The 16,702-nt window shown below is 40.9% G+C and overlaps 2 protein-coding genes across 4 annotated transcripts; one reads left to right on the top strand and one right to left on the bottom strand.

The window, feature by feature from the left end:
* The first annotated feature begins 6 nt into the window (after positions 1 to 6).
* Positions 7 to 6,776, top strand: lxn (latexin). 3 transcript variants are annotated; one of them, XM_058079273.2, is made up of 7 exons: positions 7 to 428; positions 3,517 to 3,696; positions 3,769 to 3,831; positions 5,126 to 5,303; positions 5,371 to 5,507; positions 5,574 to 5,636; positions 6,422 to 6,776. In XM_058079273.2, exons 1-7 carry the CDS (start codon positions 261 to 263, stop codon positions 6,530 to 6,532), a joined length of 900 nt encoding a protein of 299 aa, XP_057935256.2. In that variant the 5' UTR covers positions 7 to 260; the 3' UTR covers positions 6,533 to 6,776. The 3 variants fall into 3 exon arrangements, with proteins under 3 accessions (XP_057935256.2, XP_057935258.2, XP_057935257.2); XM_058079275.2 differs by lacking the exon at positions 7 to 428 and adding an exon at positions 3,113 to 3,295 and having other exon boundaries at positions 6,422 to 6,775; XM_058079274.2 differs by lacking the exon at positions 7 to 428 and adding an exon at positions 3,114 to 3,364 and having other exon boundaries at positions 6,422 to 6,775.
* Positions 152 to 13,427, bottom strand: gfm1 (G elongation factor, mitochondrial 1). Its single transcript, XM_058079253.2, has 18 exons — positions 13,237 to 13,427; positions 13,019 to 13,171; positions 12,808 to 12,940; positions 12,545 to 12,749; positions 12,348 to 12,464; positions 11,407 to 11,557; positions 10,958 to 11,112; positions 10,767 to 10,851; positions 10,533 to 10,670; positions 9,021 to 9,122; positions 7,807 to 7,863; positions 7,593 to 7,730; positions 7,427 to 7,509; positions 2,875 to 3,037; positions 2,632 to 2,776; positions 2,394 to 2,554; positions 2,260 to 2,313; positions 152 to 1,457 (listed from the first exon to the last, which is right to left on the bottom strand). The coding sequence occupies exons 1-18, from the start codon at positions 13,309 to 13,311 to the stop codon at positions 1,326 to 1,328; spliced, it is 2,247 nt and encodes a 748-aa protein (XP_057935236.2). The 5' UTR covers positions 13,312 to 13,427; the 3' UTR covers positions 152 to 1,325.
* Positions 13,428 to 16,702: the final 3,275 nt, after the last annotated feature.

The raw sequence follows: 16,702 nt of genomic DNA, 5'->3' as shown, positions 1-16,702 counted from the left end.
TTGACCAGCATTTCTTGATAACTGCTCGTTTAAATAATCAGCGTTCACTGGATGAAATGTGAAGCTCAGAGGCAGATAAAGAGGAGCAAGGTTGTTGGGTTTGGAGAAACAAAAATAAGCAGATTGTGCAAGGAGGAGGAGGAGGAGGAGGAGGAGGACAGCAAGGATCTGGACATCCTCTTCTTCTCACCACTTCCTCTCCTCAGTTACACAACAGCAGAGCGTCGTTCTCCTGCACGCACCACTTCTCCAGGACTGCAATGCATTCTACCATGACCTTGTGGATCGTTTTCGCCGTGGCTGGGTTAACTGGGCTGAATGGAGTAAGTGGGACCCCCGCTGAGACTGTGACACTTGATGATGTAAATACATCAGCTCATCCCAACAGTGCACTGGAGACCTTGGAAGGAGAGGAGAACTTTTGGAAGGTGAGAGGAACTCTTGTGTCCTTGCAATAGAGACAGTAGAGAGTCAGGTGATTAAAACGAGGAGACTAAATTTGTATAGAAAGAGTCAATGTTTACTTTGTCTTTGTTGCAGTCCATTATCATATCAAGGCCATTCTGTACACAGTACAAAAACACTTCCCCCAGTGGTTTTCCAACTGGGGGACGTGGACCCTAGAGGGGGCCCGATGTTATGAAAGGGGGCTGAGTTTTTTTTTCCAAGAAAATATTCAGTTTATATATTCATTCATTCCCAGCTGTTTTCGGACGAAAGGTGTGGTACACCCTGGACTGGTGGCCAGCCAATCACAGGGCACATATAGACAAACAACCATTCACACTCACATTCATACCTATGGGCAATTTGGAGTCACCAATTAACCTAGCATGTTTTTGGAATGTGGGAGGAAACCGGAATACCCGGAGAAAACCCACACATGCACGGAGAGAACATGCAAACTCCACACAGAGATGGCCGAGGGTGGAATTGAACTAGGGTCTCCAAGCTGTGAGGTCTGCGTGCTAACCACGAGACCGCCGTGCAACCATTTAGAAGTTTGCATAATATTTCATCATAATAGTGTGTCATTATAACTGTTAGATTAAAAAAAAACTTTCTCCTGTCATGTATGTAAATAAATTATGAATATTGATTATTAACCAACCACGGTTCCTTTGTCTGATTTTCTCTTTAACCACCATTCTTTTGAATGCTGGTGGACAATGATGCTAAAATGTCATAATAAATACGATGTTACAGAGGAAGTGGACCTACGTTCCTCATCATTCAGCTACTAGAGCCTTAGCATGATGATGGCCAGTGTTACGAGGAACATACAGTCATAATAAAAAGTCCTAAAAAAAATTCCTGGTAAGTTCTTAGCTCTTCCACTTGTTCTTCTTAGCAGGCAGTTGACCCGTAGCCTCCAAATATTTGTGGATGAGTTCTTCCTGCGTGCTTGGCAGGCAGGGCTGATATCTGCTGTACTCCATGGTGTACTCTCCTTTTCCCTGATTACACGGAACACACAGATAAAAGACTGTTATTAGGACTTAACAGGCTCATTACTCCTAGCAGTACCTACAACAAACCACAAGGTGACAGTATCATTCTTCAAAAGGGTTAAGGCTGGGGTTCCCAAACTTTACCAACTCAGGGCCCACTTGAAAATCTAAAAAATATCCACGGCCCACCTTTGTCCTATAAACAGTACAAAGACGAAATGCTGCGTTCTCAGAGCACTTAATAATAATAATAATAATAATAATAATATTAATTCATTCATTCATTTTCTACCGCTTTTCCTCATGAGGGTCGCGGGGGGTGCTGGAGCCTATCGCAGCTGTCTTCGGGCGAGAGACGGGGTACACCCTGGGCTGGTCGCCAGCCAATCACAGGGCACATGTAGACAACCATTCACACTCACATTATAATAATAACAATATTAATTAATAATAATGCTAATAATAATAATAATATTATCAACTGCACTCCATTTTTCCCGCCACTACATCCTACATGCTCCTCTGTTAATGACCCCCTGGCATGATGACCAGAGAGCTACATTCCAATCATGAACTATATTATATTTATTTGCAAAAATAAATATTTTTAATGACCTCTCATGGCCCACCTGCAGTACCACCACGGCCCACCAGGGAGCCGCGGCCCACACTTTGGGAATCACTGGGTTAAGGGTTTATTTTTTATTTTGTTTGATCTCATGACACCAATATGACGGTTAAGAATGTTAAAATATTGCCTGTACAGTAACTAAAGCCTCTATAATGGATAGTTTGAATGTGGTCTTACTTCAGTACAGGAGCGTAGTTCCGTGGCGTAGCCAAACATGTCGTTTAGTGGAACCTATTGGATGAAACATGAAGGACTTAATCAAATATGACTACAATGACTAAAAGGAGATGGTTCGCTTGAGCTTTACTCACATCGGCGTACAAGGTAAAGTATCCTTCAGCTCCATCCTGCCCTGTAATGGTGCCATGGCGACGGTTCACACCTGCAATAACCACCCCTTGGAACTCCTGAGGTGCCACAATTTCCACGGACATCACAGGCTCCAGGATGGTGGCATTCGCCTTCTCCATAGCTGTTGGGATGACAGTTATGTAGAAAAGAGGGATGCCGCTTTCTATTAAGGATGGGTTTAAAAAAAATGAGCTCCACCTTGCTTTAGGGCGCCCTCCCCTGCACGGATGAAGGAGATCTCATTGGAGTCCACTATATGATGTGCTCCATCTTCCAGGATGAATCTCACTCCTGAGATCCTGTGGCCACTCAGGGGTCCCTTCTCACACGCCTCCCTGAAACCCTGATGACAAAAAAAAAACAAAATAACAGCAGAGAATGAGCCGAGCACGATGAACTGAATTCTCCCTGAAACTGAAAAAAAAAATAGACAAGGCAAACCTTTTCTACAGCCGGAATCAACTGCTTTGGGACATTAGTTCCCACGGTCTGGTCCTCAAACTCCACCTTGGTGTTATGTTCCGACTCCAGCGGCTCAAGAACCCCAATAACTTTACCATACTGACCAGAACCCCCAGACTGCTTCTTGTGGGTGTAGTCAAACCTGGAGACAATATGGTAAAAGTTAAAAAAATAACATTTTCAATTGAGAAAAACAAGTCAAACTAATGACTATCTAATCCTAAATAGTGACGTTGGTTGCTTTGAGAATTAAGAGTGCTGTCTCTTTAAAAGTGGGCGGTACCGAAAGGGCTCGAAACGGGAAGTGGGGGAGAATCTTTCTAACTTCATAAGGAACAAGTGACTGAACAGAACAGACGAGCAAAGAAAGAGGGAGGGAATCTCAGCTGACAAGTTTCAGGCAAGAACCCAACTTAACTGGAATTTCCTGATTAATAAATACAAGTATTCTCTACTACTTTGCCTCTAGGTACGTGTATGTGTTGCAATATCCCTTGTGGTTTCTTATCTAAAGAAACTAACATGAGGCACAAGCCCCACCCCTTTTACACCTGAAGGACCAAAGTACAAAAGAGACTGTTTTAACTTATTCCTTTTCTTGACTTTTTTTTTTTTGTCCAGCCAACTGTGGTTGTTGTGGTTGTGGAGGCAGAGGAGGAAGTGATGGAGACTGGAGAGCTGAATCCAAGTCACTACCCTGCTCAAAGAGCAGCCAAAGTGGTCCAGCATTACATCAACACCCAACATGGCTCCCCGTATAAAGTGTTCGGACTGCAGAGGGTCTTTCGCGCCAACGCAGAGGTCAGTGGGACACAAAAGTACTGAACTTAGAGCCAAAAGCGATGATTCACAAGTTTGCTCTTTTCCGTTTAGGATGTGTCCGACTCAGGAAGAAAGTATCACCTGGAGCTTTCTGTGCAGGAGATGGTTCACAATGTAAGTCGTATTTACAGTTTAACACTACAGGAATGACTCAATACGCCGTAAATCAGGGTTTTCCAAAGTGTGGCACAGTGAGTATGACCGGGCCGTCCCCTACTCCCAAAGAAACAAATTTGCTGGAGAATAATTTGTAGAGTTTTCCGTTTATTCCAGACTATTTTTACTTGCTCACTGGAGATCTTAAAAAAAAACAATTTATTTTGCTTTGAACTGAAATTAGCATCATAGCTTTGGAAAAAGATTGGCTGGTGACCAGTCCAGGGTGTACCCCGCCTCTCCTCCAAAGTCAGCTGGGATAGGCTCCAGCATACCACCCGCCATCCTAGTAAGGGTGAAAATTGATGGATGCCTACTCAGAGGTGCCAGACTTCCTGCTTCATGATTTGAAATGAATAATTATTTCATTTTGGGATTAACAAAGGCTATTTTTACAGGTGACAAAAATTACTTGTGATGTTTCTTGACTTTGTTATAAAATTGCCACTTTTTTCACATCATGTTCAAATATTAAAAGAATCTTACTTTTCTGTTAATGTTAAATATTAGTTTTATTATTGTTGTATTTTTCTACAACAACAATAATAATAATAATAATAATAAATTGGTTGTTTATCTATATGTGCCCTATGATTGGCTGGCGACCAGTCCAGGGTGTACCCCGCCTCTCGCCCAAAGTCAGCTGGGATAGGCTCCAGCATACCACCCGCCATCCTAGTAAGGGGGAAAATTGATGGATGCCTACCCCGAGGCGCCAGACTTCCTGCTTCATGATTTGAAATGAATAATTATTTCATTTTGGGATTAACAAAGGCTATTTTTGTGACAAAAATGACATGTGATGATTCTTGAAATTGTCACTTTTTTCACATTATGTTCCAATATTAAAGGGATCTTCGTTTTCTGTTAATGTGGGCAGGTAGAGGGCATTAGTACATTTGGCATGGGAAGTAGACTGCTGAATGCCAAATAAGCCCCTCTACCTGCCCACACGCACATGCAATACTTTTTATTATTTATTCAAATTATTACAATTATTTTTTAAATTATTTATTATTATTATTTATTTTTTCTATCTATTGTTAAATATTAGTTTTATTGTTGTTGTATTTTTCCACAATAATAAATAATAATAATATATAATAATAACATACTATAATAATAATAAATTGTTGAATGAACGCCTCACAAACTTGAGCTTTACCATCTTTTGTGAGACATTTTTCATATAGTTTACTGACTGGCTTTCCCTTTTTCTGCCCTCTCTCATTTCAATTGACTTCTCCTGCAGACTACACTGGCCTGCACTGCAGAGGTCTTATTTCCCGGAGGAGAGAAGACTGAACATTGGCCACAGGTCCAGGTTTCATCATGTGACGAGCTCTTGAAAATCGACACAAGCGCTCAAGAGGAGGCATTGTACCAAAAGTACAATATGAATCACAGCCTATCTACACAGAACCTGCCTGGTATGATACTAGTACATCGGCAGGATATTGTATAAGATGACCAATATACTCTTTCCCATCTCCTCAGACAGTAATGGGCACATCGAGCCGGACCATGAACCTTTCTGGCATCTGGGAACGGTTGCGTCCAGTTTCGTGATGTTCAGAGAATCCACCCAAAACACGTTGTACAACATGGCACAAGTAGACAACGCCACGCAGCTGGTATGTTATTCTCTCAGCTCACAATCTTGATTGAAGGAATCCAATGTGTGTGTGTGTGTGTTGCAGGCAACTGAGAAGGACCAGCTGAAGTTTGACTATCATGTACTGCTGCATGACCTGGTGTCTCAGGTAATCATACACCATCAGAACATCTCGCATAGCTCTAATTTTTAGGCCAATATCGATCGTGTGGACGAGTGGTTAACGCGCAGGCCTCACAGCTAGGAGACTACAGTTCAATTCCACCCTCGGCCATCTCTGTGTGGAGTTTGCATGTTGCATGGTTTTACCCGGGTACTCCGATTTCCTCCCACATTCTAAAAACATGCTACATTAATTAGCGTCTCCAAATTGTCCATAGGTATGAATGTGAGTGTGAATGGTTGTTTGTCTGTATGTGCCCTGTGATTGGCTGGCCACCAGTCCAGGGTGTACCCCGCCTCTCGCCCAGCTGGGATGGGCTCCAGCACCCCCCGTGACCCTCGTGAGGATGAGTGTAAGAAAATGCCTGAATGAATTTTATACAGGGCTGCAAAGTGGTCTAGTGGTTAGCGCGCAGACCTCACAGCTCGGAGACCAGGGTTCAATTCCACCCTCGGCCATCTCCGTGTGAAGTTTGCATGTTCTCCCCGTGCATGCGTGGGTTTTGCTTCCTCCCACATTCCAAAAACATGCTAGGTTAATTGGCGACTCCAAATTGTCCATAGGTATGAATGTGAGTGTGAATGGTTGTTTGTCTATATGTGCCCTGTGATTGGCTGGCCACCAGTCCAGGGTGTACCCCCGCCTCTATCGCCCAAAGACAGTTGGGATAGGCTCCAGCACCCCCCGCAACTCTCGTGAGGATAAGCAGTAGAGAATGAATGAATAAATCGACCGTGCCTATTTTTCATGGGTAATGGTTTTTTTTGCAGGAAATCATTCCCTGGAAGTTGCTGGTTACCTGGTCTCCTTTAGAGGGCGTTAAGGTGCAGAAGATGGAGAAAAGTTCCAATTGCCGTCACTGTAATAAATCCCAACCCTAAAACCATTGAGCTAAATGACACTTCCTCATTCTCCACGTGAGTGAAATTGTCATTGTTGGATGTTCAGTCAGTACTATGCAATACTTTCAAGTATATTTTCAAAAACAATAAAATATGTCCACAGATTGTTGCCCTCCATTGATGTACACAATGTAGACAAAAGCTATTTGTTCTACATGGTTTTTCAAAAATTGCTGCTCTGTGGTTGAATACGGGCTGCATGGTGGGCGAGTGGTTAGTGAGCTGACCTCACAGCTAGGAGACCTGAGTTCAATTCCACCCTCGGTTATCTCTGTGTGGAGTTTGCATGTTCTCCCTGTGCATGTGTGGGTTTTCTCCGGGTACTCCGGCTTCCTCCCACATTCCAAAAACATGCTAGGTTAATTGGCGACTCCAAATTGTCCATAGGTATGAATGTGAGTGTGAATGGTTGTTTGTCTATATGTGCCCTGTGATTGGCTGGCCACCAGTCCAGGGTGTCTCGCCCGAAGACAGCTGGGATAGGCTCCAGCACCCCCGCGACCCTCGTGAGGATAAGCGGTAGAAAATGAATGAATGAATTCTTCGTCAAAAGTATGCATTTTAAAGCAAATTTCACATATTTTTGCGTTAAATGAAGCACTTTCAAGCATAAAAATGAAATGTGATGTTGATGTTCTAAACTCTGAAGGTCGTGAACACACCGCACTGTTAATGTTATTGGTGGATAAGGAGTATAATTTCATAAATAGGTTTTCAACACTCGAAAATTATAACAAAAAATAACTTGCGGAAATTCACAGGTCTGAAATTCTCCAATAAACGATGATAAAAAAGGGATGGCTGTAGTTGGAGTGTCAGTATACATTTGATTACATAGTTTAGTGTGTGTGTGTGTTGGGAATCAGTACTTACGTCACGGGTGCAGTGATCGTCTCCCTGAAAGACACTTTAGGTTTTCCCATCACACAGGGACAGTTATATTCTCTCTCCATCCTCTGAAATACCAAACACAACACAAGGTTGACTTGAAAGATGTTCTTAAAAGAAAATACATTAAAAGTTCATATAAAAGAAGTACCTGGGAGTAGATTTCGAGATGCAGCTCTCCCATGCCCGAGATGACGGTCTCTTTACTTTCCGTATCAAAATGAACCCGGAACGTGGGATCTTCTCGAGTAAAACGGTTAATGCCTTTCGAGAATTTATCCAAGTCGTTCTGGTACGAAAGATGTTGAATTAAGTAATGATTCTTTACAGATGATCACTTTGAACAATTTACGGTGACTGTTTACCTTGTTGGTTGGCTTCATGGACATGGAAATGACAGGATCTGGGATGTGAATGGATTCCTGGGAAGGGACAACAGGAACAAGGAGTGAGAAGCATAACTAACAGCAATTATACAGTGGTGTGAAAAAGTGTTGGCCCTATCATACTTAAATGTTGCAGATCATCAAACAAATGTAAATATTGGTCAATGATAATACAACTATATCAGTTGAGAAAAGCCTCGAAAGCTTTGGGACTCCAGCTAACCACAGTGAGAGCCGTTATCCACAAACAGCGAAAACATGGAACAGTGGTGAATCCTCCCATGAGTGACCGACCAATCAAAATGACCCCAACAGCGCAGTGACAAGTCATCCAAGGGGGTCACAAAAGACCCCACAACAACATCCAAAGAACAGCAGGCCTAACTTGCTTGCCTCAGTTAAGGTCAGTGTTCATGTCATGACTCCACTATAAGAAAGACACTTTTTTTTCTCTCCCTAAATCTGTGATTCCCAAAATGTGGCCTGCAGCTCCCTGGTGTGCCGTGGTGGTACTGCAAGTGGGCCATAAGAGGTCATTAAAAATATTTATTTTTGCAAATATTCTTTTTTAAATTATTATTATATACTACACACACACTATGCAATGTATATATACTATATTATATATCTATACACCATTATAAAAAATATTTATAGGCCTAAGTAATAACCATTTGAGTGTTATAGACCTGTATATACAATATACACACAATATTACCACAATATTTTAGGTACCTTATACAGTTTATGATTAGAATGTAGCTCTCTGGTCACCATGCCAGTCTTGAATGCAGTTATGAAAAGTATGAGAATTAATTAGATTAAAAGTTTGGGCTTCCTTTATCCCCCTACTTTCATTTAAATCCTGAATCTTTATAATAATAATAATAATAATAATAAGTGCTGTGAGAACGCAGCATTTCGTCTATGTACTGTTTATAGGACAAAGGTGCACCATGGACATTTTTTAGATTTTCAAGTGGGCCCCAAGTCGGTAAAGTTTGGGAACCCCTGCCCTAAATAATAAAAAGTACAATTTAAAAACTGCATTTTGTTTTCAGTTGTGTTGTCATTGACCAATATTAAAATTTGTTGGATGACCTAAAACATACACATGTAACAAACATACCAAAAATGGATGAATGCAAACACTTTTTCCACACCACTGTATCTCAATGCAAAAAGGGAGTTACCATAGAGAGGTTATCGCTGGTCTTGGATGTGAAAGTGTCTCCGCTGGCACAGTCAATACCAAACAGAGCACAGATATCGCCTGCATACACCTCATCTACATCCTGAAAGACAACACATGCTTACACACTTCATAAAAAGGTCAGGCACAACCATTAGATTTGCTGTGACATATGCACTCTTTAAAAAGATGATACCACTGCTTTTTGTTCCGGAGGGAGCACACAAGGTCAGAGAAGAAGTGGTCATATTAAAAAGATGGTTTAATAATAATAGCTTGTCCTTGAACCTAAGTAAAACTAAAATCATGCTGTTTGGTAACAGCAGAAAGGACACGCACCAGCAAATACAAATAGACGGTGTAGACATTGAAAGGGTGAACGAAAATAAATTTCTGGGGATCACAATAGATGAAAATATGAGCTGGAAGCCTCATATTACAAATATACAACATAAGGTGGCCAGAAATATTTCAATATTGAACAAAGCAAAACTTGTTCTGACTCAGAAATCACTCCACACTCTTTATTGCTCTCTGGTTCTACCATATCTTACTTATTGTGTGGAAATATGGGGTAATAACTATAAAAGCAATCTTCACTCGCTAAATGTACTGCAAAAAAGGTCAGTAACGATAATTCATAATGCCGCCTACAGAGAACATACTAACTCCTTATTTCTAAAATCACAAATACTAAAACTTGCTGATATAGTTCATCTTCAAAGAGCTAAAATAATGCATAAGGCTAAAAATAACCAATTACCTAAAAATGTCATCCAATACTTCTCTACAAGAGAGGAGAAATATGATCTCAGGGAAGAACTACATTTGAAACACTTATATGCTAGGACTACGTTAAAAAGCCATAGCATTTCAGTATGTGGAATCAAACTATGGAATGGATTGAGTAAGGAACTCAAACATTGCACAACGATGAGCCAATTCAAGAAACAATACAAGCAGTTGATGTTTGCTAAATACAAGGATGAAGAGTCTTGAACCAGTCATGATGTGCTATATATATCACTATATTGATACTTACTATGGTACCCATTATGTCATTGGATGGTCATATCACCTCGTACTTCGGTACGTGACAAAAAAAAAACTTAAACTATGTTAGGAAAGCAGGAAGTGAACAAATGTAACAGTTACTGATTGTAAAAAGTACCAAATGGAGGGGTAGGATTTAATAAGCTTTGCTTCTTCCTACTCCTTTTGGACATGTGGAACTGTGAACTGATTATGTGATGCATTCAATTGTACTCTGATGCATGTTCAAGTGAAATTAAACCATTAAACGTACAATGTAGAAGTCTTTGCTGGTACAAATAGAATATAAATCTATATCATAACACCGCTATTATTTACAATTAAAACTTTCAACGAGCACCCGATGAAGGCAAAAATTTTCCAAACATGGCGGCGTACTGAGATAACTATCGCTATGGCTCACTTCCAAAGCATACCAAGGTACGTAAGTATACACCATACATACTCCAGCTGTTCTTACCTCCATCTGATCGGCATGCAGACGCACCAGCCTCTGCACACGCACTCTCTTGTTGGTGCGTGTGTTGTAAATGTACTCCCCCTTCTTCAAGCATCCCTGGTATACTCGCATGTATGTCAGCTGACCGAATCGACCCGCCTGTTGGAGGGTGGGGGGGGGCGGGGGGGGGGGGGTACATCATGTATATCGTGGGAAGGACAATACATAGGTGGCGATAACAAGACAAGTACACACCTCCAGTTTGAAAGCTAGACTGACAAAGAGGTTTGCGGCGTCTCTTTTAGGGTCCAACTGGATTTTTGATGTCTCACTGGAATCTCTGTGTTGTTACAAAAACAAACAAAAAACAGGCTATAGTCAAGACATGCATATATATATATATATATAATATAACTGCCTGTCATCAAGAATCCATCCACACTTACTCATTATTGAGGATGGCGTAGTTTTTGACCTCGGTTGGGTTGGGCAGAAAATCAAGTACAGCGTCCAGCAGAGGTTGAACACCTTTGTTCTTCAGCGCCGTTCCCACTAGCACTGGCGAGAAGAGACGCTTCACTGTGGCCCTGCGGATTGCGGCCTGAAAAGACAGGTAAGTGACATTTATGGAAATTGTAGTTATATATGTGATGCTAGTTGGTGAATTGCAGCATCTCATCGCAATATTAACATGATATATTGTCTATATGGTGATAATATAAGCATGCATGCACTAGCATTTAGCACAAATGGTGACTTTAGTTAAATACACACTCAGGCATCTGCTAGTACGAATGTTCACAATTCAGCCCCGTTAAAGTAAAATGACCGTACCGACTTTAATATACCATGGGAAGTTTAGCTTTCTTACATTTATCTTTTTTTTTTTTTTTACCTTAAGTTCATCATTGCTTGGAATCTTTTCCTCCAAGAACATCTCTCCCAAGGTTTCATCGGCATTAGCGACACATTCAAACAATTCCTGCCTACGGTCTGCAGCCTCTGATCGGTAATCTGCCGGGATCTCGTCGTAGCGGATGACTTGACTGCAGAACAGGGATATGCAGAATACATGCAGTGTGACATATGTGAATAGTCCATGCTGTCTTGTATTATAACATATACCAAATAATTGAAAATAAGAACAATTTATTACACAGTCAAGTTAAAAAGCGGCATGGTGGTCGAGTGGTTAGCACGCAAACCTCACAGCTAGGAGACCAGGGTTAAATTCCACCCTCGGCCATCTCTGTGTGGAGTTTGCATGTTCTCCCCGTGCATGCGTGGGTTTTTTCCGGGTACTCCGGTTTCCTCCCACATTCCAAAAACATGCTAGGTTAATTGGTGACGCCAAATTGTCATGAACTCCACAATAAAAATGTGTTTTCTACGATGTGCCCATTGCTGAAAGCTTTTTCATATGCTGCATTGACGTCAGCTGCCTTGTCTTTTGCATAATCCTTTTAATTTCTCATATAAAATATTGGCATATAGATTTGAATTGAGGCTGCACAATGGAAGGAAACCCGAGTTCAATTCCACCCTCGGCCATTTCTGTGTGGAGTTTGCATGTTCTCCCTGTGCATGCGTGGGTTATCTCCGGGTACTCCGGTTTCCTCCCACATTCCAAAAACATGCTAGGTTAATTGGCGACTCCAAATTGTCCATAGGTATGAATGTGAGTGTGAATGGTTGTTTGTCTATATGTGCCCTGTGATTGGCTGGCCACCAGTCCAGGGTGTACCCCGCCTCTCGCCCGGGATAGGCTCCAGCACCCCCGCGACCCTCGTGAGGAAAAGCGGTAGAAAATGAATGAATTAATTAAGCATATGTTACCCAAAAGGTCCTTCAAAATACACGCTTCTCTCCTCTACAAGGTCGATGATGCCCTTCATGTTCCCCTCCAGGCCTATGGGGATGTTCACAAAGGCTGCATTGTGGTTCAATTTGGTCCTAAAGACAGATGCAAAGTGTTAACAAACAATGTACACAACAGAGGTGGAGATTGTTTAACAAAACAAACACAATTTCACCTCAGCTGCTGCAGGGATCTTCCGGGGTTGGCGCCCATGCGGTCCAGTTTATTGATAAAAGTGAGGAAGGGCACGTTGTAACGTTTCATCTGCCGGTTCACCGTCATCGTCTGACACTGGACGCCACCCACGGCACAGAGAACCAACACGGCGCCATCAAGCACACGCAGCGCTCGCTCCACTTCGATGGTGAAGTCCACATGACCTGATAAAAAAATATATGTGTTTACTGTAAATTTTGTCATTTAGTAGTGTTTTCGTACCTGGTGTGTCAATGATGTTGATGTTGTGGTTCTTCCACATAGTGTAGGTAGCAGCTGACTGGATGGTGATGCCTCTTTGCCTCTCTAACTCCATGGAGTCCATTGTGGCTCCAACGCCATCCTTTCCCTTCACCTATATAACACAGTCAATGAAAACCCATTCATCTAAATATGCCAATTAGTGCTAGCTTTCAACGGAAGTGATGCAAACCTCGTGGATCTCAGCTATCCTTCCCGTGTAGTAGAGCACACGTTCGGTCAAGGTGGTCTTCCCCGAGTCGATGTGCGCGGAGATTCCGATATTGCGGATCATCTCGTTGGGGTGGACACCGGAGGAGCATGACCGGCAGCTGCCGATGAGCACCTGGAGTCATGACACAGGGGTCGTTAAACTCGTCTGTTTACCACAGAGAGACAGCTTTAGCTTACCTTCTTCAGAGTGACGCATCTTGGAGCAAGAGCTTGCCTTTTTGTTAAATAAAGTGCCGTTTGAAGAACTCTCATCTTGGCAAGAACACACAGTGGTGGTCGTTTTGCCTTTGGTCAACCCCCCCAACAACCCGGTGAATGTCACGCCGGACTTGTGCGCTGCTTGCTAGTTGTGAAACACAACTTCCGGGTGTACGGAAACGCAGGAGTGCCAAAATGAAAATGTTCTTTGGAAATTGTGCTGTGAGATTTAAAGAGGTAAACGGAGTAAATGTGTTGATTTTGAATGAGAAATTTACGAAAATATGCACAATTAATGGCTTACTTGATTAAAAACAAATTTAACCACACATATTTGCACTGCACATTTCAAAGGAGCAGCAAAAGGTAGTGGTGACTTTATCCTACCACTTTTCCATCCATCCATTCATTTTATATGCAGCTGATCCTCACTAGGCTCGTGGAGGTATGCTGGAGCCTATCCCAGCTGTACATCCTAGACTGGTCGCCAGCCAATGGCTCAGCAATTACTGATAATTTGTTCACTTGCCGTGTTTAACGTGTACTGTACAAGACTACTTGGTTTCTAATTGGAAAGAAAAGAATAAAGAATGTTTATTGTAGCGTCAATATACATGATAAAAATTGAAAAAAATGAATCAAAATATGAATAAATGAATTAATAAAGGAATTAATAAAAATAATACATAACAGTTTTAACAGCAGTAAAAATTGACAGAACAAACATATTTTAAGAAGGTAGAAATGCCTGCAAGACAACCACTGTTTTTATCCATCCATCTTCTGAACCATTATCCTCAGTACGGCCATGGGAGTATACTGGAGCCTACCCCAGCTGTCTTTGGGCAAAAGACAGGGTACACCCTGGACATTTTTCAACATGTTTAAGGCTTTCTTATTGAACCTTGCCTCCGGATCTGCGGTGTTGGCGCACCCAGCTAACTTTCTGTTGATCTTTTACTGCACCCAGCTAACTTTCTGTTGATCTGCTGTTTTCATGCACCCAGCTAACTTTCTGTTAACCAGTTAACCAGTGTAAAACTGCCTAATGAGGTCTTGTGTATGCTAAAACTAACCAAAATGGTCAAACCTTTTAAAAACTTCAAAGAAAAAGGAGATATAACACACACAAGTGTCAAGAATCTAACATACCTGCATACGGTGTGTAAAAAATATAATAAACACTTGGCAAAAGAGAACAAATATTCTTGTGTGACAAGTTTGGGAGGAAAAAGTCAACTTAAACAAATTGCGTCATGAATTTTTTTTGCATGGGTTCCCAAAACTGCATAATGACATTTCTTGTGTATGCCATGGTGTCAAATCAAAAGGTGCAAAACATTGTTACGAGTGTAAAAGGTTTACGACTGGAAAAACAAATCCTTCTCTCTCTTTTTAATGTTGATGGTTTGTATTTGTTGACTGTATGTGTTGTATTATGTTGTGGGTACATGAACTGTACACGCATTGATGCTTTGTACAACTGAAGTTCCTAACGTATAAATAAAGTTTGTCAGTAAGTATAATGAGGCCTTGTGTTTTTGTGTCAACAGCACAACATTGACATGAACTAAAAGTGAAAACCATTCTTGTGTAAAAAAAAAATCTAAACAAAAACATGGTAACCACTGTAAAACTGTGTAACGAAACTTCAAAGCAAAAAGGTAAAATACTTGAGCATTATTTGTTTGTTTTTTTTTGTTTAAGTATTTTGAACACATAAAGCATTTTACATTTTCACTGTGTTGATGGGCGGCCATGAAGGCAACACATAAAGCCACGTGACCGGAAATGGAAACGCTAGCCTTTTCCTAGTTTCGGTATGGACTCGCCGCGTAGAACTATATTTTTTAAGTACTTCATTTAAAACTCTTCATTCGCGATATTTCTTAGTTTTTATTTGTGTGTTAAAGGCGTTTTAGTTAACATTTCGACTTTAGTGAATTCGTGTCAAGCTCGCTGCAGCCCTTTAACTACTAAGTCAATGCGGGCTGTGTGTGTTGTTGACAGGCGTTTCCTCTTTCACTCTAACCGCATGTAGGGTGCTACGAGTCGGCACCAGATTCGAGCTTTGTACAACCCCTTTTCACGCCACCGGGAAGCTTTTAAGCTGACGCCATAATCATTTCCTCTGCGAAACTGCCAGGTAAGGTCGCATAATGTTTGTTTCCTTATATTTAAAATTGCTCAAGTTGTTTTGGACTCTGTGCACTTCAATGTACCGAACTTTGTGTTAATACTGTATGCACTTCAATGTACCGAACTTTGTGTTAATACTGATCTTATTTTACTCTGATCATGATGTCTGACAAAATGTATATTATATGTATATTGTTTGTATGGATACATTTTCAAAACTGGTGTCATAGTTGAGTTCATTTCCAACATTAACATGAAGTACTGTACATCACGTTTACATGTGCAGAAAATCGAATCTTACCCCTCCATTGTTTTAGAGATGTTCACTGGAACCTTTCTGACTCAAATAACAAGCAGAAGTTCCCACATTTTTTTTTTCAAAATTGGCAAATATTAAATTGCACCATCTGTCATGTACTATTTTTATTTTTCCTTGAAAAGTCCCAACTCTTTTTCCGAGTTTGTGGAAAAGAACTGTTGAGCATTTAATCAACCAACTCACCCTGAGTCATGTACTTGTAGTATTTTTAATATGGATTGCACAAGAATGTGCATGCATGTATGTCGCTTGCAATGAGCAGTTGTTTCCATTGTTATCCTCCCTGTGTCATTTCCGCCGTGCAAGCATTCCTTCCTGACAGCAGGGTGTCACAGTGCATGGCAGAGAATAAAGCAAGCTCTTATGCTCTTCCAGCATACCTTTTATGAATACATGAAATGAAACTGCAGAGTGCATACAGTTTGTATCAACATATCATGTGTATGAATGATGAATTTGTTCAGTATTACGGCCACATTGAAAAAAAATGAATTTATACTGTATATATCAGAACTAAGTTACATTTATGTAAATAAATCACAATTTTATCATCATCAGTATGAACACTTTAATATGTAAATGTTAAATCGTTGCGAAAAAACGATACATGCTTCTTTGTTGTCTTTGCTCAATCATCTAACCAGAAGTCTTTTTTTAACAAATATTTTATAATACTACACAAATAATATATGGCAGCTGTCTTTTAAAATTGTACTGTGAGCTGACTACTTTGTACTTAGACTCACTATTTTCTGTTTCTGGTCTCCCTTGCGTCATACCATCAGGTGACTATTATTTTCCACTTGCATTCAATAAGTTTATACACTGTCAGGTTAGTCTACGGAATTATTGTGATCACAGTTAAAGTGACAAATAGTTGTTTATCCAGTTCCCTTTCATCCGTTAATGCATGAGTTGCCTAATTGTTGCTGCTTCAGTGCAAATGAACGTGGTTTGCAGGCGTGCCTTAATGATTCATACAATTCT

Source organism: Doryrhamphus excisus, linkage group LG8 (genome assembly GCF_037039965.1).
Source record: "Doryrhamphus excisus strain RoL-2023G ecotype Guam linkage group LG8, RoL_Dexc_Guam_v1.1, whole genome shotgun sequence".
Classification (NCBI taxonomy): domain Eukaryota; kingdom Metazoa; phylum Chordata; class Actinopteri; order Syngnathiformes; family Syngnathidae; genus Doryrhamphus; species Doryrhamphus excisus.
This window is presented reverse-complemented; position numbering and strand designations above follow the sequence as displayed.

What these genes read in the sequence shown, in the direction of transcription:
- lxn (XM_058079273.2), top strand. Translation starts at nt 261, where the DNA reads ATGCATTCTACCATGACCTTGTGGATCGTTTTCGCCGTGGCTGGGTTA. An exon ending in GAGAGGAGAACTTTTGGAAG is followed by an intron (nt 429 to 3,516) that starts GTGAGAGGAACT and finishes TTTTTTGTCCAG; the next exon opens with CCAACTGTGGTTGTTGTGGT. An exon ending in TGCAGGAGATGGTTCACAAT is followed by an intron (nt 3,832 to 5,125) that starts GTAAGTCGTATT and finishes CTTCTCCTGCAG; the next exon opens with ACTACACTGGCCTGCACTGC.
- gfm1 (XM_058079253.2), bottom strand. Translation starts at nt 13,311, where the DNA reads ATGAGAGTTCTTCAAACGGCACTTTATTTAACAAAAAGGCAAGCTCTT. An exon ending in ACTTTACCTTGTACGCCGAT is followed by an intron (nt 2,314 to 2,393) that starts GTGAGTAAAGCT and finishes TTCATCCAATAG; the next exon opens with GTTCCACTAAACGACATGTT. An exon ending in AACTACGCTCCTGTACTGAA is followed by an intron (nt 1,458 to 2,259) that starts GTAAGACCACAT and finishes CCGTGTAATCAG; the next exon opens with GGAAAAGGAGAGTACACCAT.